At 43.2% G+C, this 27,255-nt stretch overlaps 1 protein-coding gene across 5 annotated transcripts; it reads right to left on the reverse strand.

Annotated features, from left to right (window-relative positions):
• Positions 1 to 440: 440 nt before the first annotated feature.
• Positions 441 to 26,937, reverse strand: SEC16A (SEC16 homolog A, endoplasmic reticulum export factor). Of its 5 annotated transcripts, XM_058853982.1 has the most exons (32): positions 26,817 to 26,937; positions 20,304 to 22,822; positions 19,053 to 19,565; positions 18,352 to 18,497; positions 15,946 to 16,031; positions 15,125 to 15,254; positions 14,493 to 14,691; positions 13,260 to 13,437; positions 12,701 to 12,843; positions 12,210 to 12,271; positions 11,850 to 11,988; positions 11,351 to 11,593; positions 11,006 to 11,103; positions 10,390 to 10,471; positions 10,116 to 10,233; positions 9,786 to 9,897; positions 9,465 to 9,570; positions 8,872 to 9,012; positions 8,668 to 8,781; positions 7,852 to 8,053; positions 7,423 to 7,662; positions 6,667 to 6,755; positions 6,117 to 6,275; positions 5,777 to 5,854; positions 5,495 to 5,551; positions 5,212 to 5,323; positions 4,770 to 4,907; positions 4,593 to 4,693; positions 4,156 to 4,230; positions 3,492 to 3,551; positions 2,526 to 2,600; positions 441 to 2,107 (listed from the first exon to the last, which is right to left on the reverse strand). In XM_058853982.1, exons 2-32 carry the CDS (start codon positions 22,749 to 22,751, stop codon positions 2,039 to 2,041), a joined length of 6,513 nt encoding a protein of 2,170 aa, XP_058709965.1. In that variant the 5' UTR covers positions 22,752 to 22,822; positions 26,817 to 26,937; the 3' UTR covers positions 441 to 2,038. The 5 variants fall into 5 exon arrangements, with proteins under 5 accessions (XP_058709965.1, XP_058709963.1, XP_058709960.1 ...); XM_058853980.1 differs by having other exon boundaries at positions 13,260 to 13,377; positions 19,053 to 22,822; XM_058853977.1 differs by having other exon boundaries at positions 19,053 to 22,822.
• Between the last annotated feature and the right edge of the window lie 318 nt (positions 26,938 to 27,255).

The following is a 27,255-nucleotide window of genomic DNA, read 5'->3' on the forward strand; positions in this document are numbered from 1 at the left end:
AAGCAGCTGCAAGTAAACGGGTCACGCTTAAAGAAATTTAGAAGTTGCCTATATTAAGCCAAAAGCTTCAACTTCGAACATATCGGTACAAACACTGATCACAGAAGCACAGACTGGGGGGGGTAGGGACCTCAAAGATCACCCAGTTTCCAATATTTGCCATGGATAAGGACAATTTCCATACGCTCCAAGCCCTGCTCAGCCTGGCCTTGGACACTTTCAGGGATAGGGCAGCCACAGCTTCTCTGGGCAACCTGTGTCACAGCCTCTTCACCCTCACAGGGAAGGATTTCTTCCCAAAATCGCATCTAAACCTATCCCGATGAAGCCGCAGCAAACACCAAACACTTCAGGCTGTCTTTCCTCACACAGATCATTCCCAGACAAACAGGAAAGGTTCCTCCCCCCAGCTCACTAAAGGAAGAACCACAAGAAGAAAGTAAAATGTGAAAGTGCTCCAGAGCGCAAAATATTTTATTTAAGAATTTACAGTGTCAAATCTTACACTTAGGAAAGACAGCTGCTCCCAGCTCAGAGGGAGCCTCCTTGAATGAAGTTGTTTGGCAGTCTCTACTGAAAGGAGAAAATAATCAGCAGCCTGGCTGGACTAGAGGAAAGCCAAGTGTCTGATTAGGTTTCAACTATAGAAAAGTAAACCACACTGACTGCTGCTGTCCATGTCTGGAATTGAGAATGGACCAGCACACAAAGGTTTCTAATCCCCCCAAATAGTGCTTTATTTGGGCTGCATACAATCCTTGTGGGACATACATAAGGCTATCACAATCTTAGAAAAGTGGTGTTATTCAGGAAAAGAAAAAAAAACAACAAAGAAACAACTGGGGACAAATACTGGCAATTTCACATTCGTATAATTTCTACTCCTGGGCAGAAATTCAAGTAAAATCAAATAGTTTGGTGGCAAGTTCTAAATAAAATATGGCCTAATGATTTAATAAATATTTAAAGTTTATTTCTCTCTTTGCAGATAATTCAGATTCTTCAGTGAATATAAACGCTGCATACCATGGTTTTCAAGATTTCCTATATTAAACCTAAAGATTTTAAAGTCCATCTGTATAGGTCTAATCCATCTACTTTTAGTATGAAATTTAGCTGTTAGCTATTTAAGACCTTGGTTATTTTAGTAAGGGAGATTCAAGAATGGATTATTACACTGATTCTGGCACTCCCAAAAGGAAAAAATAAACAACTTTCAAGCTGTTACCCCCCAGCTGCAGAGTGCCAGCAGTTTGAGAGAAAGCAAAGTAACCGTATTGCACTTAAACAAACACTCACTCATCAAGAGAACAGCGTTGGCTATGATACAGAGCTCCTTCCCACTATACACTTGGCTTTACAGGTAGTCTAAAACCACAAACTACATACAGACTAGGAAAGATCCAAATCAAATCAGGATTAGATTACAGTCACAGTTTTCATTCAATATAGGTCGATTTATTTGGATGAGCTGTGGCCCCCTCCCGCCTCCCAAAAACCAAACCAGCACGAGGCAGCTCCTGGGTGAGCCTCTCCCAGGGGAACATCTCTGGTTCCACAGTGGCTGAAAGCATCACAATTGTGCATGGTCCTCTTAAGGCCACAGTGTTATCTTACAATGTGGATGTAGTTTGTTTGTTTTTTTTACCCCTGCTGGGAGGAGAGCATCCTTCAGAAATTAAGGAATCCCTGAAACTGTGTCTCAGAAGGTCACGCTAGTAAGGTTTAAAATAAACTTAAGGAATAAATTGCCTATGCAATTTACAAACAGGTTTTGTAACAGACAGCAACTATTTCCTCTCTTGTGTCTATTCTTTATCACAGCAAAGCTATTTCTAGCCAGGTTTTGAAAAGGAAAAGTTACATATATTTCATGTTTGGTAATGGTTTGCGTAGATGAGGTGCAAGCATGAAAAAGATCACCCATCATTAGATTTCTGTCATGTCAACTGCAGCTGATACCACATGCCATAAGGCTGAATAGTTCTTTTCATACTCAGAACATGAGTAAGGATTCAAAATACAAAGCCATTGTATTCTACTTCAACGTTGGATACTTCCTCTGTCCAATTCTTCCCAGTCTTGAACTTCCAGTAGCTGCAGGAGACTAAAAAAAAGAACAAGAATAAACAAAATATTCTGCAAAAGTGCTGGAGACAAAATTCAAAAAACTGGGAATAAAGTTTTCAGTGGAGACTTGTTTGAATTGTTAAACTGAACAGGTGTCAGACTGATCTTTGTGCACATTTAACACTGTGTGCAACAACCCAGATTAAGCTGGTAAAGCACAAAATCATGTTTTGTTCAAAGTATAGAATCAGACTGGTTTGGGTTGGAAGGGACTTTAAAGCACACCACATTCCACCCCCTGCCATGGGCAGGGATACCTTCCACTATCCCTATCCACCATATCCCTCCAAACCCTGTCCAGCCTTGGACACTTCCAGGGATGGGGCAGCCACAGCTTCTCTGGGAAATGCTGGATAATAAGGATAAAGAGAAGGAAAAATGAGGCCTTCACTCACCTGTGCAAATTGAGAGGGGTTGTAGAACGGTACTGCTCCTGCTGAAGGTGCCCCCGAGGGTGGAACAGTGGCAGGCTGGGAAGAGAAAACACTGAAATTAGACAAGGGCAGAGAGGCACTCCAATGCCTCTCAAACATGATCTGCTAAATTATACAGAGCAAATATTCACAGGAATAATGCCAACAACATGGAGAGCACAGCCTATTGGAACAACTCCAGAGTGCTGGTACAGTTTGCATCCAGATCTAGAACAGGGCTGGCTTAATGTAGGAATTGGCCAAACAATGCCACATGCATCAACTGCAAATAGCAGGTCCAAAGCATGCAAAACCAACACAAGACACCAGTGCAATTCCACTAAATTAGTACCTTCTGCCTTTGTTAGTACACCTCAGGACTTGCCCCAAAATAAACATTCTATGTCAGTTTTTGCTTGACTAAGAAATATCAGAAAGGTTTGTGTCACCCATTTGTGGTGATCCCACAGCTCTGGAACTTCCAGCAGAGATGAAGCATTCCTTTAATTCCTACAGGGACTTTTGCAGATGGTTTATTACCAGTTTGAGACTGGCAGCAGCAGAATGACCAAGTTTTGCTTGTATTGAGTCTTTTTAGGAGGTTTGTTTGGTTTGTTCGAGTATTTTTATTTGGTTTTTTTTTGTTGTTTAAAATCAACTGATTTCTTTAGTATCCCAGAAAAAAAGATGATGAAATTATGTGAATCTCTTAGGAACATAAATAAAAATCATGCCTGGATTACATGCACTCTCATAAATACACAAAACTGAAGACCCTGTTTGAGTGTAAAAAGGAACACTACATCATGATCTACTTTTAATGATATTTCTGTGAAATGAGGGGGAAATGACTAAAAGTAGCATTAGTATTTGAGCAAATGCAAAATAAAAAGGGGAGGGGGGAAAGTAAATAAGTTAACATAAATGAGAATGGCCAGCCACATGTACCTGATTAAAATGCTGGCTTACTTCACGTGATAATGAACTCATTGAACTAGAGCGCGAAAGCTACAAAACAGCAAGAACACACAAATACAAAAAAACACAAATAAAAAAAGTCGTCATGCATGTCACTGCCCCAAGCTTTCAGTTGTTTTATTTCATTGTCAAAGTCTCACTGCCAGAGGTTAAACCAACTTCAAGTTAAAAAAAAACAAAACAAACGTAAAGCCAGAAGTTAGTTTAAATCAAAACGACTTCTTAAAGCACAAAATTATGTAGGTATAGAAAACATTTAGTAGGAACAAAGGTCATGTTACTCTGCCTGGCACACAGCAACTTGTTCTTCTTGTGTCTTGCACTTAATATTAGTGAAATTATATGCATGCATGGAGGCAAGAAGAGGTCCTTCAACTGTTACTGACGTTTTACTCTGAAAAAGGCTTTTTAAAGTACTTATATACGAAAAGGAGATCACAATATAGGACATGGAGGCTGAACTTCTCATGTGGGCTTAGAGGTCTTTTCTGTATAATTCTGGAGGCAGTAATATCATATCTTGACTACTTATCAGCAACTAAATCAGTTACTTGTTGGTTTAGATGGCCCATTGTAAGACCACTACAATTAACAGTAGAAAGTCATTAATGAAATACTTTGCATCAAGCCTTACCTCGCCTGACTGGGAGCCATCAGGGTTAGGAACATGAAGTCCAGATCCAGGAGGAAGGGCTGCAGGGTTTAAGTACTGAAGAAAAACAAGGCACTTCTGTTTATCATCATTGCTACAAGGCTATTCCACATTTCCCTTAGAGATGCCACTGAGGCAGAACAAAGTTACAGCACATCAGGCAGGTGTAATGTGCAGTGTCAGGCTCTTCCCACATTCTCTGTCCCTTTCCTGCACCCATGGAAGCTGCAGACCTGCCAAATTAGGAAATGCAACCTCCCACTTCCATTTTCACTTGCATTTCCTGATCTTTCAATAAAACATTTAACCACAATCCCTACAACAACTTTCATGTTTTATGTACTGTGGCTGTGAAAGAATCATGGGGGGCTTGAATCAGAACTTTGGGTTCTGTCTACAAGACATTCCTTTGAACCCACCTCTGGTTCCACAGCTGCAGCAGGGTCTGTGTTGGTTTGGTTTGCAGCTGGTGTGTGCTCTGTTGCTCCACTGCCTTCCATGGGCTGGGATTCCCCTGGAACTACAGAGGAAATAGGATTTAACCAAACACACCCCATAAATAGCCATAACACCTCCCCACAGTCCTATGCACACACCTGAGTTTGGAACAAACACGTTGGCAGGAATGGGCATTGGTGCCAGGGGGGCAAACAGGTCTGATGGTGCAGGAACAGCACCACTTGCCTTGGTTCCTCCTGGATTCAGGACATCCACATAACGGGCTCTGCTTCCAGCTAAACCAGAAACATGCACAAAAACAGAAATAACCCTTGTGTTTATCATCTCTCTGTCTACTTTGAACAGTTTGCTGGTTAAAGCATCTTTTAGGATCAGGAAACAACACTCCAGGGACACAAACAGTAATACCCAAGCCATGATATTGTGTCAGCAGTGCAGGAGCTGGCCATGAGCAAAGCCAGCAATAGCCACAGCTCCACTGAGCTGCCAACTGATCCCAAACAACCCAGGGAAAGTCAGGACTTCTGCCTTCATATTTTATGCAGGAGAAAGTCTTCAAATATCAGTGCTGGCTGCTACCTGCTCTCCTGGAGAACACGTTGACAGAGGCACCAGGTGGGCCTCCAGGCCCAGGGGGAGCAGCCTGAGTAGCTTTAGGAAATCCTGTTGGAGGTGGTGGAGGAGGTTTACTCTGCAAGGAGACAAAAAAAATACAACCACATCATTGACTGATGTTGCACATTTTAATCCAAATTCAGTAAGAAGCAGCTCTTAAGAGACAATAACAGACGGAAGAAAATCATGTGTCAAGTACAGATTTTTGTTTTCCAATTGGAGAAATCATGAGGACTTAGTTTTTTACCTCTTCTTCTGGTTCATCCAGATTAACCCAACGTTGTTTCTGCTCATCCCAAACAATCTAAAAGAAAATCACAGTCAAAAACAAAGAGCTCAAAGCAAGCTGCTAAAAAAGTTTCAAAGAACTGTAAATATTTTTTTAAAAAAAGATGGTCTTAGAATAAGAATAATCTTCAAAGTTTTACAATCATTTGTTTACTCATCAAAACAATGTTCATCTGTCATCCAGGAGAACATCAGGAACAAATTCAAGTCTACAAAGGTTTTGTGATTTTTGGGGCCTTACTGATTTGTTCTTGTCATCTGGCAGGTGAGCCTCATTCTTTCCTTTTCCCATCAGCCAGCGAAACCAGGTTGCACCACTCTAAAAACAAATTAATCAGTTAATCTACTCAGTTAATTCTCTCCCTCTCAATTAAATCTTGTCTCATTTTACAGGCAAGTTGAAACAAACTTTCATGCAACAACACATGTTCTGTTAGGGACTTCAACTCTGAGACCAGAGTGGCAATTTATAAGGAGAAATAAATAGTTTAGTCAGGACTTCTTAAGTAGTGTGGACCAGGAGTTACCACATTTACTAACAAATCTCCTCCAGCTGTAGGTACCTTTCTAAGAAAGTTTACCTTTCTAGGTGCTGCCTCCTTTTTTGTTTCTTTTTTAGTCTCTTTCCCTGCAGGAGCAGAGGGAGGAGGAGAGGGTTGTTTTGCTGCAGAGTTGGATCTCTCGCGTCCCACAGAATGAGCAGAGGACTCTGAGGTTGTTCGGGATCTTCGCCCATAGCCCTGGGTGACAAATACACAGGAAAGCACAAAGTTGTCACTGCTGCAGTGATGGATCACATTTCATCTTGCTAAAAAAAAAATCCTTTGAAAAATCCATGAACAGAACAGATCTAAAAGTTTATACAAAATAAACCTTAAGTTGGATCTTTGTCCTGCTGTCTGGTTTGATATAAAGCCAGGACATAAATGCATAATAAACAAGCAGAGAAATATCTCATACAACATTAATTTTTTATCAAGAATTTCCACACAAAGACATTTAATTTGGTTCTTTGGGGACTTCTCAAAATCAAGCTTCAAGTCCTGCTGAAGAGCAATACAGAGCCCCCAAACCCTCTTGTGTTTGGATCGTCCTGCAATGCAGCTGAAGAAATGTGTGAAATAACAATACCATGTTAGCCATTCTGCCATAGAAGTCATCCTCTCTCTGTTCAGGGAAGGAGTTTTGTGAAGGAGACTCTGGGGCTATTCTCTGCATTCCTTAAAAAAAAAAAATTAGATTATGTTAGCAGGGACACACACCAACAAAAAAACCAACAACAAACATCAAAGCCCCCAAGCCCCACAATAGTTTTAAGGCAAAAGTTTTCACCACTTATGAGTTTTGTGCAAGAGAGAATCCAGACTTTCAAAGAATGAGAGGTGCAATTGCTGTGTTTTTTTTCCTCTCCTGTCTTTGTTTGTTCTAAACACAGGCCAGAGCAGGCTGAGGGATGCAACTATCAGTGTGATGCAGTTACAGGCTCCTCACATCTCAAACTCTGCCAAACTTACATCTCCTTCCATCCACATGTGTCAGGCTCTGCTGTTATAGAGTTAGAACTTATCAGGATCCTAGAAACTCATGTCCAGAGGCAGAAATCCCTGATATCCCTTGGAAACAGAACTGCCAATCTCACTGCACTCAGAGATTATCTGTCAAGGTCTAAATCATGATCTGCTGAGTCTGACCTCTCTTTTAAAGTAAACCAAAAAAGCAGGATGAACACCACAACTTTCTACAGATGTTTCTATACTATTACATGGTGTTTTTAAATTTCATTACCCAAAACATGACTACTTTTTAATACTGAGATACTTTCAATTATTCATTGAAACACTTCATTCTCTTTCTAAAGAAGGAAAGCTGTTTATTAAGATCCCAGACCTGTTTCCAGATTTGTCTGCTCTTCTGGTTGTGGTTCCATTTCTTGTGGTGGCCCTCCTGGGGGTAGTGTTGACCCTAAATATCGTGGGGATGGTTCAGTTCCATAGGGATTTGAAAATCCTTGAGGTGGAAAGCCAGGTCCTGGGCCAAGAGGCTGAGGAGCCACTGGGTAGAAGGGGACACTTCCCTGGTCACCAGGAGGAATCATGGCAGCTGAGCCATCAAGGACAGCCTGAGGTACTGCAGCATGAAAAAACACAAAACAGTTAGGAGTTACAGTTAAACAGGAATTCCAGTGTGAACCTTTTACCCTAAGAATGATACAATGCAGAATTGAAATCTGTTCCAACCAGCCTCTTAAATGGTTTCTTGTACCAGAAACTCAACCCCTTTGTTTTGTCTCTGTCATAAAGGATATGAAACACCAACCTGAAGGCATCAGCTGCACGCTCTGCATCTGTTGAGCCATATTGGGTAACAAGGATGCCAGCAAGGCATTTTCAGCACCTGGCCCCACATCACGGCCACCTCCCCCATCACACTGACTGGCACGGTCCAGTTCAGAGCTGGGAGTGCTGCATTCATAGGGAGGGGGAGTGGATCTGTCTGTGTTATAGGCTATTGCACCATCCTGCAGGAAAAAACAAGATATTATTAACTGATCTGTACCAGACATTCAGTTCACAACCAAGGGAATACAGAGCAAAGGAAATCTTAGGTGTGAAACAGTTTTTTAGTGTTTGGTCAAAAAACCTCAAGTTGTCAGCCATTTATAAATCAAGATCAGCCAATAATTTAAATTTATTTTATTTGTTTTTAAATTGAAACACAGTTAATTAACTCATGGTTCAATTTTCTAACATGTCTCTTTAAATAAATGATAATTATTTCCACTCTGTTTTAATCTAGCAACACCAATCCACACACAAGATATTTTTTATGGCAAGCAGATCCCCAGATTACTGCAACCTAATGAGTCTTGCAATTCTCCTTGCATCATGGTATTAAGAAAAACCTGTCTCATATAACTTTAATTATTCTGTATTGAATCTCAGGGCACTGAAGTGTGGTAAATTCACTTGGTTTGCACCATAACATTTGCAATTTTGAACATGAATATATAAAGTAACTTCCCGTGTTTCTGTGATTAGCAGTGTAAACAAAACCATCTTAAAAACTGGATTTAATCCATCTTAATTTAAACCTCTAAAGTGAATAATTAATGTTGAAAAGCATACATCATACCTTGATCTGTCCATCCACATGTCGAAGTGTCACTAACCAGGAGGGTTCAATAAAAGATTCCTGTTCTGGTTTTTCTTTTATCTGAGGGTCAAACAGGCGCAGCTGGGATGACATCTAAGGAAAGGAACCATTGCAAAGTGAGAGTTCATCAGCCTTCCCACCTACAATATCTAGCTACAAACAATTCATTCTTCCTCACATTACCTGGATCAGCTGGCCAATGAGCACAGGGGAATAGTAATGTGGATCTTTGAGGACAGTTCTGGAAATCACTTCACAGTAGTGGAAAGCCTGGGCAGCAAGGCCCATCTCAGCCAGCCGACAGGCATAGATGAACTTGAAAATCTGGGCAGGCAAGCAGGACAAATAAACCAAATAATCACAACACTCTGGGTGGTAACAAATAAAAGGCAGTCTGACATTTTAGCTGAAAGCTCAGGTATCTCATTATCACATCTAAAATTAAAGGAAAAAGCATTCAATTCTCCTCTTCCACATAATGCATCCAGTAGAAGTTGTCTATTTATCTACAGCCAGTGCCAGCAAATTCTGCTGGCTTTTTCTTTTGGAATACAGAATTATAATTTATAAAGTTAAAATTCAGAAGCTCAAGATGTAGATATGAAAAAAGTGAAAATGCAATTACAACAGGAAAACAGTTATACGGCATTATTAACCACGAATATTTCACGTCATAACAGAGAAAACATTTGCCACACTGACTATGGCACATGAGAGATTAAAAGCATGAAATCTGCCAAAACAGAAACCAAACCAGAACAGGAACAGCTCCTCACCTGGAAATTGGGCAAGCAGCCAGGCTGACTTCCTAGTGACTGTGCATATTCATAGGCTTCTGTTCTTTGAATGGCTTCATTGGTGGCAAACTTTAAAAATGGCAAGCTGTTTCAAATAGAAGAAAAGTATTTTTTGAACTGACAATAAACACAGATCCGTGAATGTCAAACACAAAATATCAACAACTCCTACAAGACAGGACATTAAACAGTTATCTCAAAATCAGCTAGTGAGGATAAGGGCAATAGTGCAATTCAGTCTTTCAAGCTTTCATTTTTGCATCAAGAAAGTTGTGTTAAAAAAAAAAAAAAAAGCCAAACCTGTGATTTGATCCAATTAGGACAAGCTTTGTTGTCTTCCTTGTGTAAACTCCAAACCCAACTTGGGCCATAAGGTAACAAAAATGAGCAGCATCCAGCAGGCCTTTAGAAGCTGCAGAGAAATAAAGGACAGAGCTCAGGATATTTCAGTGACACATTCAGTGTCCTGTACTGTTTGGTTTTGCATTCAAATACCTTCACAACAGAGACAAGCCCATATAAAACTGCTCTACTTTATATTTTATAAGGAAATTGCCTGTTTTCAAAAAAATAGGCTGTGTAATCAAAGGTTTTCCTTCAGTTATCACCCCGTTCATTTCCCCCAGTTACCAAGAGTGTCTCCCATGGTAGCAATGGTCCTGGATTCCAAGTCCACATTATTGGTCAAGTTGGATAACACCATTGCTAGATGAGGCCTCCAGTCTCCCCATTTCTCATCTCCACAGCACTAAAATTAGAAAAATTACTAGGTCAAATCAGTGACTGGAGCTCTGCATGGGTAAATGTTTCAACCTAAAACAGGACCAAAACAACTTCTCTGACATTCTGGAAAAGATTTCTGTTGGGAACTCCACTGCTCCTTGCAGCTCCCAGTGAATCTTACCGTGGATGCAGCTGGCATCCTTCCAGACATGAGCTGGTAAACAGTCTGCAGAGGGTCATTAATTGGGAGACTGTTGGCAAATCTACAGAGACATTGCACAGAAAAACAAAACACAAATGTGGGGTAAGCAGTTAAAATGTACTCCAGCTCTCAGTGGCAATTAATCTAACCTAGTTCAAGAAAAGGAAGGGCTGTGTGAAAATACTACACTGAAGAGGAAATTACCCAGTGATCAAAAGTAAAACATTCCCAGTGAACTGGTTCTGTCACTCTAACATCAGTCAGTCCAAACTAGGAAAACCCCTGGATTCTCCCCAAACCAGCTGACTTCAACAAAATAAGACAGTTGAGTTTTTGCAGTTTTTTCCAAGCTAGGTCACAGATGACATTATTCAAATACTTCTTAAATAGATCAGCTGGCAGAACAACTTCTCAGGTTTAAATTTATAGCCAGAAGACTCCAGAATAAAAAGTAATGAATGACAAGTAAATACAAAGGTAAAATTAAAGCATAAAACTTGCATGAACTAATATGGATAACCCATGATTTTGACAGTCTCCTCCTCATTAGCAGAACAGGCAGCCAAATCTCATTAATCAAAAAGCAACCCAGTACCTGGTCATCACTCTTGCATGTGTCCTGCTGTCCATTTTGCTGGCAAGGAGCAGAGCATGACCCCACAAACCATGCTTCATGGCAGACTCCAAAGCATCCTAATGAAGACACAAATTAGTTTCCTGGGAATAGCTTCATATACTACTCACAAAAAACAGTTTTACAGTAGTTATTTGTGATCAAAATAAAAATATGTTTGTTCAGATAAAAGCTAACACACAACTATAATTTTGCTTTGGATTATGAACTGTAGGGTATAAATTTCTGTGTCAGTGTAATACAGTGCCATGAAATATTGCATGCACTACAAAAGTTGCAGAAATAAGTAGCAGCACAGGCACTCACTTTCTTACGGCCATAAAGCAGCAACTCCCTGAATCTCTCAGTCTCCTTCTCAAAACTGTCAACTGTGGTTAGAAGATTATCAGTGAGAAATGAGAGCTGGGCTTCACCGGATTCCTCTTCCACTTGTTCCAAAGCCTCATTAGTGAAATCAATCAAATTTGCCTCATTAGGGGACTTCCCAGGAAGCCACACTGTTTTATGATCTCGGAGCAGAAGTTCAGCCAGGTCTGTTCCCACAACAGTCTGTGTGTGGAAAGAAAACAAAAATTGAAAAACCTATTATTTCAATACTGCCTGCATTTCATCTGGCACCTCAACAGCAATATGTGAATATCAGCACCTCTGAGCAGCTGAGAATGAGTGCCCAGTTTACACATTCCTTCAGTGTGTGACATATTCCAAGATCAGTGACTATAACACATATTCCTGACCTGTGCACAAAATCTATTTGTGTACAAAATACTTTAGGATAGATAAAAACTCAAGCAGTGAGACATACCCCATTCTGCCTGCACAACAGTACAATAAAGTCCCAAAGAAGACTTGCAGATTCTTTGTCAATTAAATTTTCATTCTTAAAGCACTGTGCAGCTTTACTTTGTGCAAAATTAATAACATCTACTTTATGGGTCTCATCCCTGCAGAAAAAAATAAAAAAAAGAAAAAATTTTTAATGAGACAAACGTAAACATTCAGGTCATTATTTGTGATTAGTCTGAGGAATACATTTAGAGCTCATTTATTATTTAAGCAGGTGAAAAGCCACAAATATTTTAAGTCAGTTTAAATCCTGTAATTTGCAATGAAGAAATCATTTCTGAATGCATGAAAACTATTTCTGAAAACTGGAGGAACATACTTAGCAAGAGGACCAGGAAAGGCTCTCATCTCTTCTTGTTCTGGAGAATGTTGTAACATAGTCTAAAACACAAATATAATCCATAAGAAATTTGTGTAACTCTAAATTTTGCTTTTTACCAGTAAAACCCCCAGAGCTGAACACAACCCATCATGTATTCAAGCTTCTTAAGCAAAATACAAAGGGTGACTTAGTGACAATCTGCATAAGGATGATAAATTATGAAATTTACTTTACATGCAGGTTACTTTGTATATCAATCTGAACAAAAGGAGCTGGATGATCTCATCATGACTAAGTCATCTCTCAGAGGAAAGGAACTTTTAAATTTACTGTTTTACTTATGACTACAGCCCAAACAGATAAAGATACATGCACTGACATTAAAAAAAAAAGAGAAATTAAGAAGTTACAGATTCAAGTTCCCCACTCCCCCTCCAAAAAAAAAGACCTTTATTCCATTACTTCCTATTTTTCCTTTTAAACTTTACCTCCATGCTGTGGATTTCAACCAGAGCGGGCTGACCCTCAGAAGGCAGGTTTGGCAGTGCTTTTATTAAGAAGCCCCCAGGCCCAAACCTGGCACAGATATGAGGCACTGAAAATTTCTCAGGTGTTGAGGGCCTTAAAGGTGCTGAAATGGGGAGAAAAGATAAAGTGAGAACAGGTAACCTGTCCTGTAACTAAGTAAACTTGCTGATGTATTTACCCAATTCAATAATCCTGCAATGTTAGTGGAAAACACCCTGTTACTGAATTTGGCTGAACTTTGTAAGAAACAATCAGTTCCTTCATAATCCCAAAGTCCCAAACCCGAAGATTTGCAATAACTAGAACAAAACTGGATTCCAGAACTTTAAAATCCAGTCATTTTTTTCAATGCATGGGCTTTGATTGTTTGTATCAGACATATTCCTGTCATCTCTGTACAAACATATAACACATCTTCAAAGAGCTAAATAGACATCAAGACTTTGGCAAAGCTTTTCCTGAGAAGGTATTTTGTATCTACAGCACGATGCTTTCCCTCATTCCCCAGCATGTCCATACCTTGTTCCACAGCTGACCAGCCTGTTTCAGCAGGGTAGCCATAGTCTGTGAAAGGCTGCTGTCCATCAAAGCTGGGATCATAGCCTCCATAGGGATAATCTGCATGGAGCGACGCTGCCTGCGCAGGAGTTTCATAGGCATTACCCGTCAGATCGTGATTGCTCCTATAGAGCTGGCTCTAGGCAGAGCAGATTAGTGAGGGTTAGCTGGGAGTGACACAGAGCAAGCAGCACTGCAGACAGTGAGCATTCCTTCCTGACAGCTTCCATTCTTGTGAGCCAGGCTTATTGCAGCACTGCCTTGCAGGAAACCAGTCTGCAAGACCCTTCTGTGCTGATAAATAAATATCTTTGTCTTCTCTCCCAATGTTTTCACCATCATTTGATCTGTTCACATCCAAGCACATTCAGCTGTCTCACAACAAAATCTCTATGTGCTCGTGTGAAAAGTTAAGATTACAGCACAGCTTCTGTTACGAACAACTGTGAGTTAGAAAGAATGTTCACCTCTGCTGTAACAGACAGAAAATCCCAATTGAAAAATCCCAACAAATGACAGATGATATTGGGTACCTAAAGATTATTGCCTAAATGATTTCCAACACTCCTTCAAACATTACTGAATGAATTGGAATTCAGATTGGAAAAGTACCTAAACTTCCAAGAAACATGATGAACAAATTACAGGTAAAATGACCCATTACATGAGAAAAAATTGTACCACAAAAATTAGCCAAATATTCTCTAAGGTTTTCACATATCTGTATTTGTGGTGTAAGTGGGTAAGTAAGCAGTTAGCTTTGGTTTTTGCTTTCAAAGTCAAAAAACATCATACAAATATTGAGTTAGTCCTTTAATACATCCCAAGTTCAATGACATTGCCAAGCTTGTGATGAGAAAAATTACATGACTCAAAGCCAGGCACACTGTCCACTACATTCAAGCACAAGGAAAGCAATGTTCTCACAAACAGCAAATGGATTCAGCAGAGGAAATTTTCCATTTCTGTGTGTGGCAACTTGCACAGCTGAGTGCTGATTTTGGTTAAAAAATGGTTAGAAGTTCTCTCAACAAACATTAAGTTCAAAACTATATTACGAAACAGCCTTAGCTTAGGAAAGTTTTCAAAACACACATTCCCTGCGCTAAACCCTGAAATATTTTCTTATTTTCTAACGCTTCACCCACCACTACTAGAGCAAGTGGCAGGCTGGTGTGTGCAGCTGGAGCTCACCTGCTGGGAGCGAGAGCTGAAGCTGCTGTGGTGGCTGTGCACGCTGCGGGAGCTGCGCAGGCTGTGGCCGGAGTGCTCGCTGTGGACGCTGCGCCGGTCAAACTCGTCCCCGTAGGGATCCCTGTGCGGCTCCGAGTCATCGTCAAAGCTCCCGGTGAAACGGGGATCGTATCTCCAGTTATCCTCGTATCGGTCATTCCTGACGGACACGGAGAGCAGGAATGAGCTCAGCCACTGTGGGCCTGAGGGATTGTCAGGAAAACTGGACCTCACTGCAGAAGGGTTCTTATATCACTGCCTACACTGAGGTTGTTACAGTAAATGAACTGACATTCCTTCATGGAGTTCATCCTGATTATTCAAGATCAAGACCAGCACCATACTCTGAGTGCGTTCTAAAAAACCACAGAATGTTCAACTGGTCTAAAAACAAGTGCTGCTGCCTTCAGTCCTTCTCTCAGAGTGATGTGACAGCTCATCTGTTTTCCCTCAATGATCTATGTTAAAGCTACAGAAAGAACTAGCAACACTGTGAAATATGTGCAACACTGCATTTTAATATTCTGCTCCAGGTAATCTGCTGCCCCAGCTCTGGAAAGAGCACTGGGAGAACAGGGATTGACCAGACAAACCTGCTGCCATATGGATATGCTTCTCTCTTCTGGTAAGGGTTGTGTTCAGCATCATACCAGTACCTCTGGTCATAACTTCTCGGGTCTCTGTACCTGGGGTCATATGGGTATCGTTCCCAGCGACTTGGATCTTTGGAAAAGAAAAATAAATGGTTCAGATATTGGTAGGTTTTGCCTCTAATCTTTTTCTATTCCTTTCTCTTTAATTACAAGCTGGTTTGGTCCTGAAGCATGGAGCAAAACCAAAGCACTGTACTTAAAGCTACATAAATATGTTCACTCCTTCTTAGTTTTAAAAAAACTTAAAAAATCAATTTCACACCCTTCAGAGAAATAGGGCTGTTATAGTTAGTTACTCTTGAGGGGTCAGTTTGCCATCAGATCTTTCCTAACATCTTTAAAACTCAATCCTACTATTTGTTATAACATTCACAGAATCTCTGTGATGTCTGCAAAGTGCCAAGCAAAACATCTCAGGATGTGGACAGATGTTGCTAAAAACCCTCCCAGGCACTACACAAGCAATTACCTCCAGATTCCCAACGCCAGCATGTCTCAGTGAGCACATGGATAATGATGGACAAACCTAAAATCCAGTCGTGAGTCAACTTCTGTTTACACCCACCTAAAATTCACTTTACAGGTTTGCCTTCAGGTCACACACCAAGGACACACCCCAGTGAAAGGCAGCCTTGCAAGACATGGAACAAAACTGCTCTGCACCCTTACAATGGAGTGTTTGCACAAAGGAAAGGCAAACTGAAGGCTGAAGTAAGGAAAATCTATGGAAAAAAAAATCAGAGTTCTTTTGGACACCTTACCTCCATAATCATAGGAGTTTGGGTAATAGCCTGAATAATAATCACTCCATCCACTTTTCCCATAATAATCTTCTGTATACCCTTGCCTGAAAGAAAGCACACAAGTATAAAAAAGTTGTTATTCCTTCTTAATCTCTTCTAAATTCAGCAGGAAGCAAGAAAAACTCTGTGCCACAATTGATTAGACAGAATTTTACAGTTAAAATAATGCATTTCCAAGAAACCAAGGAATCATAAAATTAAGACTTTACAACCCAATATACCACTAAATTGTTGTGTGCCATCAAAAGCTGGCAGGCCTTAGCATACAATAATTTAGAGACTTTATAAACTGCTTTGGTGATAACTTTAATTACTTACAGACAATTAATCACAAAAACTACTGCTATAATTAGCATCCTTTGAACTGTCTCAACAGAGAAGTTGGTAATTTAACAATTCATTAAGAAATAATAGCTCTTCCAAATTTAACAGTGTTTTATTATCCAACTTACAATGAAGAAAATACTCATTTACAGAGCTGATTGTCCAAACAAGCACAAAAAATCCTGGCTAAAACCAACACAGCAAAGTAAGAGTCAGTGTATAGAAAAAGATGATTTCTTCTGATGACAAAAAAAGATGGCCATTATTTGAAATATCATGAGCCTTTATTATATAACATTTTCAGGTCATTGTCCTACAATTTCTGAAAAAAGCCAGAGGATGAATGTTAGATGAAAAATACAGTGTCTACATGTATGTGCATGCACATATATATTTGTATACATCCATGTATGTTTGTTCCTACACAGGTGCATTAATCCCACAAACACACCTGTGCACACACACAGCAGGTGAAGATATTTAATGCCAGTGTGGAGTGATGGAAACTTCCACCTTTCCCTACAACTGGTCCTACAACTGAGTGCAAACTCCAAAGTGGCCCAGCGAGTCCAGGAGCGTGTGTGGGAAGTCTGCTAACACAGCACTCACCCTGCAGAGGAGGAGGTCTGATCTTATCAGATCAGGTTTAGCCACCCAGCCAGTCTCCCCAGAGAGATCTTATTCCTTTCTCCAAGCAGAGTTTACAGAGCTGCATCACCACCACTGCACACTGAGGGCAGTTTCACACACACAGAGCTCTGCTGCCCTGCAGCTGCACACCACAGTCCCTGTCTGCCTGCACTGGCACTCACACATCAGCCCTGACACAGCCACTTCTAACACGCTTTGATCTGCCCACTGCCACCTACAGAAACTTCAACTCCTTCTAAAAATACTGTCTCAGGAGAGTACACACCAGGAAGTGCTGTTAGAGGTTATCATCTCATTTCAAGAGCTCACAGCACACTTAAATTCACTTAAGAAAATGGTAAAAGTTATCACATGGAGCTACAGCCATTGTTTTGTTCTACTCAAGACTAAAATACATCTATAATCTTCTGCAGAAGGTAAACGAAATGTTATATTTGTAATTTGATCACTGCTCCCTGAGTGAGCTACCAACAACAGACAAACATTACAAAGGGTTTAATCATTTCCAGACAGGTAACAGGAGTTTCTCTGTTAGAAACCGCAAACCCTTCAGCAGTAACAACAGTAACATTTTGTCTTTAATTTGAAGTTCACACAAATAACTAACACAATTATCATCAGAAAGCAGAAATCTCTTCAAGGTAATTTGCTGCTTCTTGCTTGAGCAGAGATTTCATCCTGCTTTTATTTAACATTTTCAACTGGCATCTGAACACACTGTTCCCTTCTCTCAAATGTCTTTATTTTGTATTAATCAGATCAAGGCTTTTAAGTTTCCCTAATCCAAACCTGCAGTGAAATGAGTGTGTGGGACATGCCCACACAACACCTCTGCCACCCAGATCACATTCTGGGAGCTTTGTGAGGAAAGCTTATCCACAGCTGAGGGAATTGTCACACAAATGGACCTGACACAGCACCAAGATGTTGTCACCTGACTCACCACTCCCTTCTGAGCACCTGAACCACTGTGTATCCATGGTGTTTTCAAGGCAAATCTCACCCAATGTGCAAAAGTGCCATTCATTAACAGAACGAGGGGCCCCTGCTTAAGTGCAAGGCAGAAAATAAATGAGTATTGATTAATAACCCCATGGCCTGCACTGCTCTTTCACAGCAAACATTAGCACTGAGGCTATCACAGTGATTTCTTGCCTGGCAGAAACACCACCAACCCCAAAGAACTGAATGAAAGGAATAATAAGCAAGAGAAAAGGCTGGGGAATTGTATCCTTTCCAGACATGGCATTTGATACCATCTGCTCTAGGGCAGCACACAAAGAGGTTTTGAATTCCTCCCTGTGGTTTATGCTGTAAAACTTCGACAGGCATCACTAGACTCCCTGCTTTGGGGTATCCAAATCTTGACTCAGTGTAGGAATTACACACCTGGAGGAAGGTCTGTCAGAGCAGTGGCTGGCCCTGGAGCTGGGCCGTTCAGGCTCAGGGTAGCGATAGCCCCCGGGCTCCATGTAGGCAGTGCTGCTGCTGTCGTAGTGTCGGTACCGGGGGTCGTACTGCCCATAGCTGTCCTCCTGCAAAAGCACAGGCAAGGGAAGAGGCTTCACATCTCCAAAATTAACAGTTCAAACCAAAAAACATCCCCATCCACACCACAGCAGTGACACCTGAAGAGATGCAGGTTAATAAACTATGGTTTAGCTTTCATCGCTTTTTGTGGCAGATGTTAAAGTCAAGTTATTAATACCCTAAACTTAAGGAAAAAACCATTATGCCTGGACTAAAGGCATCAACCTCACTACTAAACCATCAATAATTCAGACAGCAGATGGGAACCAAGTTTGAGCACCTGGACAGCCAAGCCAGTTATAACTGCCAACTTTTTCCAAAGAACCAAACAAATTGCTATGAGTTGACATATGTGCCAAATGGAATTTGTATCAGCAACTACTTCAGTTTCCATAATCTTTGCAGTGTCAGTTTTGTAACTGCTGTGTGGATTTTCCCTATATTTAAATACTTAAAGTGAATGCTCTGCTGAATGCTGATCGTGACACAACCATTTAAATTCATAACTCAAAAAAGAGAATTCATAATAAGGGGGACAAAAGGGAAAAATAAAAACTTACCATGTAATAAAGGTGAGCTGCTGTCCTGGGGTCTGCAGGAGGATAAGGTGGTGGATATGGGGTCTGGTAAGCATCGTAAGGATGTCTGTAGTAGTAGTAAGGGTTCTGGGGTGGACCAAAGGCTTCCTGAGGGGTCTGAGGAGGGGGTGGACGCTGCAGGTCTTGCTGCCCGTTGGGTGGGACTGCCTGAGCAGTGGTAGCAGGAGGGGCTGTGACAGCTGGAGCACCTGGAGGCTGTTCTGACGCCGGCTGCTTCCCGGGACTTGCCTGGTCGTACCTTGGCTGGGCTGAACCTGCCTCTTGGGGTCCCCCAGGCTGGGCACGGTTACCCTGCACCTGACTCTCCCCCTGCTGCATGGCTTTAGCCCCTGTGGAAATCTGAGAGTCTGGAGGAACTGAGGACTGCCCAGATGTTGGTGGCTGCATTTGAGCTGCTTGCATTTGTGGCTGGGGTGGCAGCGCTCCCTGCGCAGCTCGGTCTGCTACAGCCTGGTGCTGTACATCTTTTGTCACCTGTTGATAGAAATGTTGTTTGTCAGGCACCTCGGGACGCACCTGACCAGCACCAGCCTGTTGGATGGGAGCACCAGAGGGTGACTGATTGTGCACCTGGACAGAATTACTTGTGCTGCTTTTCTCCAACGTCCGTGACACTGTGAAGTCGAGCGCTCCAGCAGCTTCTTTGCTACTTGGTTGATTTGCAGAATTATTAGCCTGTGCTATGGAATTAACAGGGGGGACTAGGCCACTTGCACTTCCACTGGGAAGATTTGTCCCAGGAGAAACAGATGAGTTAGACCCTGGCTTGCTAGCAAATTCAGGAAGGCCTTCCATATTAACATTCTTTTGCCCCTCTGAAGTCAAATTAAGAGGACTTTTCACAAGCATGTTTGCAGGCTGATTAGAAGCAGCATCAGAAAAATTAACAGGACTTTGTAATAAATTATGTTTTAACAGATTAGTATTTGGAAGTGCATTAACTAAGAGAGATCCAACTTGCATCACAGGTAATGGCATGTTTTCCCCACCAGCATGTGAAGTTTGGGGACCCATCGCAGGCTTGTCCCCAACTCCAGAGTCCTTCATTGGCTGATTGTTTTCATTGTTGCTTAGCTGATTAGATAGAGAAATAGAAAAATTAATTGGCTGAGCCAAGTTATAGCTTTGATTAGGCTGAGCAATCAGGATAGGCTGATTTTGCAAAGACTCTGTAGGTGGAGAAGACAATAAACTTGCATAACCAGAACTTGCCTGAGACTGAAGTGCTTCCTCTTCTCCCATTTTGGGAGGATTCTCAAGATTTTCAAAAGTGATATTTCCATCCTGGGAGTGCTGCACAGCAATAGTCCCTGGTTTACATGGCTGCTGATTAGACAGGCCTTCTTCTGGGGGCTGAATGACTTCCACAGTCTGTTTGGCAGGTACATACACTGCAGGAGCAGCAGGAGCCAGGAGAACATTTCCCCCAAAATTTGGTAACTCATTGTGAGCCCATAAAGTTGTTGCTGGGCTATCACACTTCTTAACTGCTCCCTGAGCTCTGGTTGAGGACCGTCTCTCAGACACTGATTGTATATTTTCCACAACAGGTCCAGAGTGCAGCGTATTCCCAGCTTCCCCAGCGCCTGCAAGAGGCCCTGGGTGTACCTGAGGCATATAAATTGTTTCCAGATTATCTGGTGGTTGTTCAAGATTACCAGGGGATGCAGCAGGCACGGCTGTGTTCTTCTTGATATTCTTTTGGTTTGAGTGATTCTCTCTTAATTCAACCACCATCTTTGCTTGGTCAATCTCTGCAGGTTTTATACCCACTCCATGGGACCTCACAGGTTCAAAAGAACTATTTGCACTTGTCTGAAACACTCCTGTAGGCTTAGGAGGACTTGGAGTGGGAGGCTGGGATAGATTGCCATGGTAGTTCTTGCTCAGGTTTAGCTCACCTGAATCTCCTCCCAGAGGAGAGGAGTCAATCTGTTTGAAGAAGCTGGCAGAGGATTCCTCCTCAGGCTTCCCAATTTCCTGCTGGATGAATGTACCGGCTTGCTCTGGGGGCCGTGCTGAGCTGGAAGTGCTCCTGTGGCTGATGCTGCTGTAGTTGGAAGAGACGCTGTCTGGTCGGACAGGGTGAGGGAAGGAATCAGGTGCCTCCAAGTTTGGTCCTCCTTCAGCATGGCTCACAGCAGCATTCTTTGGAAGCATCTGACCCGGGAAGGGTCCGTACCGGTACGGATCGGGACCAGCAGCAGGGGATGAAGCATTGATGTTCTGTGGTCCACTTGGCAGCACTTCCTGATTCTGAATGCACTCCAGGTTCTCCACATTTTCGTACTGGGACCCAGCAGCTGTGTCACCTATCTGTGCCTTGCCATCACCAGCAAACAGAGAATGCTTAGCAGCCTGTGCCTCCTGATGGTTGACATGTTTAGGGAAGTACTGGACATCCATTCCTTTCTGTACCATCTCACCAGCTGAACCTGTACCCAGCTGTGCCTGAGAGAGAATACTGGTTGCCACCTGCTGAGGATGCACAGGCTGGTGATACAGGGAGGCTGAATTTTGCTGACAGGCATCAAATTCTGTTTTCTCCATTACATAATTTTTTTCAGATGAAAGTATTTCTTCATTTTCTGCCTCATCTCCTTTGAAAAACATGGAGAGAGTTCCTGGATCTCGATCCGTGGGAATAGATCTATTTGACGTTTCAGACATAGCTGGAGACTGGTTTTTGGGGTTGTTTTCCTGAGCTGTGGGAAGGACAAAACCGGAGTCTTGCAAAGGTGGCTGTGGGTAAAACTGTTCCTGGTAAGGTTGGTTTAACCAAGGGTTGGTCATTTCTGTGTTCTGCCTAAACACATTTCCAGGCTGGATGCTGTTCATGTGATGACTGCTGTTTGCAGGGCCATTTTTGCCATTCTTCTCACAACTAGCACCTTGGTGTCCAGGACCCTGCGGGACATTTGTGTGTGGAGGAGGGTGAGAGGTGCTGACAGAAGGCTGAGAAATGTTATGAACGTCAGGCTGAGGAGACGGCTCAGGATAGGGCACAAAATTCCGAACTGGAGACTGCAGATTCCCTGGGACAGGCCTCCACTGGGACCCAGGCTGCTGGGGAGGTGGTGGGAACAGCGCTGCTGTGTTGGGTGCTGAAGGTGCATCACTTGGATCTCTGCCAACATCCTGCCTAGCTCCAGGTTTGCTCGCTGCAGACACCATTCCAGGATGCACACTGAAAGAGTTTTCCACTGCTGCTCCTGGGTTATAATGCAACGGCACTGCAGGCCCATGGAGTCCGAGATCCGTGTTGGGATGCCCTTCTGCAGCACTATTTATAACATACCCCAGGGACGGAGAAGGAACTGGAACATTAGAAAAGGTACTGGTGCTTATCCCTGCCTGGGACACAGGAGCTGGCAGAGACGGGTGTGGTCCATGAGGGTTGTCCCCAGCACGGGCGGGCGGTGGATGCACGAGGGTCGGCTGTGGGAACGCCGGTGCGTTGCCCTTGGATGGATTATCCAAAGGGGAGCCCTGGGGGGTTTGCCTGCCAAAGGCAAACGGGTCTGTCACGGGCTGCACCGGCGCAGCCGCGGCGTTTGCCCGTTTGCTGAGCGGGCTGTTCCTCCAGTACATGTTTCGAGCCACGCCGGCGGGAGGAGGAGGAGCCGCCCCTGGGGGGACAGGCTGCGGCGGCTGCTGCATGGTGGCCTTCTGGCAGGGTCACACGGTGACAAACCGCCCGTGGAGGCAGCAGAGAGATTTCTTCTTCTGCCCTGCTGAGACAACACAGGTACAAGTCAGTTCCCTTTCTCACGATATGTGCAGCCCTTAAGCAATTTTTATTTTAGAAACAAAATCACTCAAAGATTTTGAAGTGGAAAATAATTCCCTTTTCTCCAGAATGCATAAGGAACTGACACACTCCATTGTATTTCTGAATCCAAGTCTGACTCTAACGAAGTGTAAGGCCGTGTGGTACCAATGCACATTATTTAACAATTCTATTAAATATATCTAAGTAAGACTAATGAAACACAGCTCAGACCTGTACTAGTCACAAACCCTGCAGTGGTAACCCACTGCTACATTTCCCAGAAATATACATCACAGTCAGGACAGCAACCAGCCTGGAACAGAGCCTGCAGCACCATGCCCTGCTCAATTTAATTATGAAGAGCTGAGAAGTCATTATCTAACTCTAATTCTGTTAGAGATGATCTTCAGCCCTGCTGCACTGGCACTCCATGTGAATGGACCTTTTCACAGGTAAGATGAGAAGCATCCTGAGAAGGAATTCATCAGATGTTATCACCCTCAACAGCCCACTTTTGGTTTAACCGAGAAAACATCGTGTGGCACAGTATTGTTATTTGAGAAAGGCAACTGCATCTTCATTACAAATGTTCTCTCTTCTGGATGAATGCTGCGTAGCAAAATTGCATTTAAGGAGAGAAAAACAATCAACTACCCCCACCTATCAATGACCATTCTCACTTTAACACCAGTGGGATTTTGGCACAGTATCAGGGTTACAGCTGCACTTCAGGGTGGAAAGGACACGCTCCAAAGTAATCCAACCCTAACTCCAAACAATACCAGTCAGGAATCTGGTACACAGGAAGTCCAGTAAATTCATCAGGGTGTCTTTTTCAATTTTATCACCTCTTAACAATCTGGGGAGGATGAAAGCTGACAAAACCAGAGGAATTAAGCAACACTTATCCAGTGGAGCTCAGTGAAGCCTTAGCAGCATATGATAATCTTATTTTCTCATGGTACAGAACAAATATTGTTTACAGTATGCAGAGTAAAGTACCCACAGCAATTGCTCCACACCAGATGCACTTCTGCTTATAAAAAAGCTGTGCAATTCTTATTTGGATTCTTCTAAGATTCAGCATCTTGTCATAAGAGTAATAAAATGGGAATCCAGAAAAGTCAGATGTTTGTAAGCAGGACAAAACTCTAATAGTTATAGAGAAGTTCAAATGCAAAGCACTTCTGGTTTCTTGTTATCAAAAATACTATATGTATTTCATAAAGATTTATACTTAAAAAATTCCAATAAAAAGCACACTGACAGTACCACAGCACACAGGCTTCACTGGACATGAGTACAACTTCTCCAAAAGAAAAATGTCTCCAACAGCCCTGTGTTTAATCCAGGTCCCTCTTTCAGAGTTAACAGTGACTCAATTTCTCCCCTATTCCATATATTCCAATCAATCAACTAATCAAGAGTTAGACTCCATAAATTTGTGTTTTATTAAGATGGGAAGGACAACACAAACCAGATTTCAACAGAAGTGTTAGAGCTCCATCGGTTTCCTGCATTACTTGCATGTGCCCTCACCACTCTTTTTAAAGCACAGCTGCTGAATTCCATCAAGGAATGCTTACAAAAAGGTTTCAGGACTCTAAAATCTTTTCTCCTGTTACAATCCTGAGGTGAAGGTTTTCCAGCTGGCCATGATTACCAGCCTTACTGCCAACCACATTTCCAGGAAATCCTGCCTAAACACCCATCCCAATTTCCACATGCTTAAGGAACCTCTGCTGTTCTGGGCACCCCCATTTATTTTTCATCATGTTCTTTGTTGCATTAATCAGATTTTAAAAACTTCTCTCTCCCCTCCAAATAAATGCATGGGTTTATGCAACCTACTTTGGCTTGGGGAGGCAAAAAGCTAATTAAACCATCTGCCAAGGCATTTATGTCCTGGAAAGCTCAAACTTCACTGAACAAAATATTGGTATCTACTAAATAGCTCTGTTTTTCATAGTAAAGTTGTTTCTGAAATACAGCTGGGCACCAAAGCCAACTTAAATATCCATTTCCAAATGTCTAATGTGGACTTTATGCAGTGTCTTATTAAGAAAAAATCCTAATACTCTGCCATATTTTTGTAACAGCTGGTACCAGTAATTAGCTAATATAAATAAGTGTAAAGTCCTACTTTAAGGTAGAACTTGCCATTCCTCTAACAGGATCTTTGATGGTGCATGACAGAGGTTCAATACGAAGGATCAGCTTCCTCAGAAGCAAAGTTAATATTAACAGACTGCACACAGTAGTAAAAGCAAGCAAGATTTGAGGAATTGAGTCCAAATAAAATGAACGTGCCCATGTCAAGTTATTTAAACAGAAGATAACTGAGTGCTACTGACCCTCCCTTGTGCCTCAGCCAAGATTAACAGAAATGCTGATTTTAGGGAATTTAGAAATAACTACACAAGTTAAGAGCAATCCATCTCTGCTTTATCTAATTTGGAAATTCTTAAATTTCAGCTAGTTTATTAATTGATAAAGCAGAGCAACCTGCTAAACATGAGTCACCAGCAGTAACAATTGCAGAAGGTGTTTCTAGGCGTACCAGAAAAAACATTGCCAAAGAGGAAAACAAGATTAAAACCCTCTAAACAAGGCCATAAAATTAATTTCACCTGATGAACACTATAGCTTCATCTATAAAGAAATAATTTCTTTGGGGGCAATTAATTTAAACCCATCTAAATAAATTACTCTTAAACAGAATAACTATGCCCATAAAGTAGGTAACAGAGGACTAATATTTTCTCTCATCCTCCCACATGAGCCAAACAATAAATAAGCTGTTCACATAGAGATTCCCAATAAGAACAAAGTGACCAAAAAAACCCACCAACCCACTGCAATCTCAAATACAGGAACAGCTGGAAAATGAGATTTGCAGCTTTAAAATCAGCAACTACTTTTTCAGTTTTATCTTATGTAGACAGCTGCACATCTGCACACATGTGGGTGACAGATTGAACACATTCTACACCATTCATGCTCCTGACAGATTCCTACCGGGCTTTTCCTAAACAGCAACCAGAGTTACAAATGTAATCCTGTTAAAACATAGCAACAGGACAAGGGAGAACGGCTTTAAACTGGCACAGGGCAGGTTTAATGAGATACCAGGAAGAAATCATTCCCTGTGAGGGTGGGCAGGCCCTGGCACAGGGTGCCCAGAGCAGCTGTGGCTGCCCCTGGATCCCTGCAGTGTCCAAGGCCAGGCTGGACAGGGATTGGAGCAACCTGGGACAGTGGAAGGTGTCCTTGCCCATGACAGGGGGTGGAATTTGATGATTTTTAAGGTGCCTTCCAAGCCAAACCAGTCTGTGACTCCATTAAAACAGCTCTTTGGGAATCAAGAGCAACAGAAGCAGCACAAATCATTCCCGTTTATTCTGAAAGGAGCCCTACTAGCAGCTCTTCACCTCGGCGGGTCCCGACGCTCTCAGGCAGCCGCTCTCCTGAGTCAGCACCAGTTGCACAGACCTGTGGCACCTGACAGCTCGGAAAAACAACCCTGACCTGCGACCAGCGCCGTGTGCTGTCAAAGGGGATACGTGATAGCCAACATCGGGCGGAACCTTCTCCCTTCCCGCACCCACGGAATACCCTCCGGCCGCCCGCAGTGCCCCTGCCCCGCCACCCCACTCGAAACCACCCAGAGCGCCCCAAATCCTGCGGGAAAACCCCCGGGCAGCGCAGCCCCGCGACTGCGGCAGCGCCTTCGCCCCTCCTTGCGGCACCGCAGCCCGCCCCAGCCGGGGCCGGGGGCCGAGCCCGGGGCTGCGGGACCCGCCGGCTCCCTACGCTGCGACAGCCCTGAGGCCCACGCTGAGGCACGCCGGGGTGGGCACCGGGGACACCGGGGCCCACACCTCAGGCCCCGCGCTCTATCACGCAGCCCACCCAGGACCCGCGGCCCTCCCTCCGGGCGCGCCCCGCGGTACCTGGCAGCCCCCGCCGGCCGAGGCCCCTCAGCAGCGGGCACGGGCGCCGCCGCCCCTCACGGCCCCAGGACCGGCGGCCGCCATCTTGGCACATCCGGCTCGGGGTTCCGCCGCCGCCGACGTGTCACGGCGCGGCGCGCGATGACGTCACGGCAGCGCGCGCAGCCGGAGGCGCTGCTGTTCGGCGGCGCTTTGGAGAGAAACGGGGGCGGGCCGGGCTGGATCGCGGGTTCGAGTCCCGGCTGGGGCGGCTGCGGCATTGCAAGGTCAGGAGTTCGAGTCCCGTTCGAGGCGCCTCGTCCCGGTGCCTCTCCTGTGCCGCCACGGTCTCGCCCCTAGGCCGGGGAGTGGCGGAGCGCGGCTCCGTGCGGGTTCCGTGGAGATCCCGGTCCCTTCGGTTGCCCGGTGAGGGTGCAGTGGCTCGGGCGGCCGCCAGGGC

The sequence above is a fragment of the Poecile atricapillus genome, chromosome 20 (assembly GCF_030490865.1).
Source record: "Poecile atricapillus isolate bPoeAtr1 chromosome 20, bPoeAtr1.hap1, whole genome shotgun sequence".
NCBI lineage: Eukaryota > Metazoa > Chordata > Aves > Passeriformes > Paridae > Poecile > Poecile atricapillus.

Excerpts from the sequence above, each read along its gene's own strand:
- SEC16A (XM_058853977.1), bottom strand. The coding sequence starts at position 22,751 with ATGCAGCAGCCGCCGCAGCCTGTCCCCCCAGGGGCGGCTCCTCCTCCT. Across the intron at positions 4,694-4,769 it reads CGTGTTTGTTCCAAACTCAG|TTCCAGGGGAATCCCAGCCC; the intron begins GTGTGTGCATAG and ends TTTCCTCTGTAG. Across the intron at positions 2,601-3,491 it reads TAAGCCAGCATTTTAATCAG|CCTGCCACTGTTCCACCCTC; the intron begins GTACATGTGGCT and ends TTCTCTTCCCAG.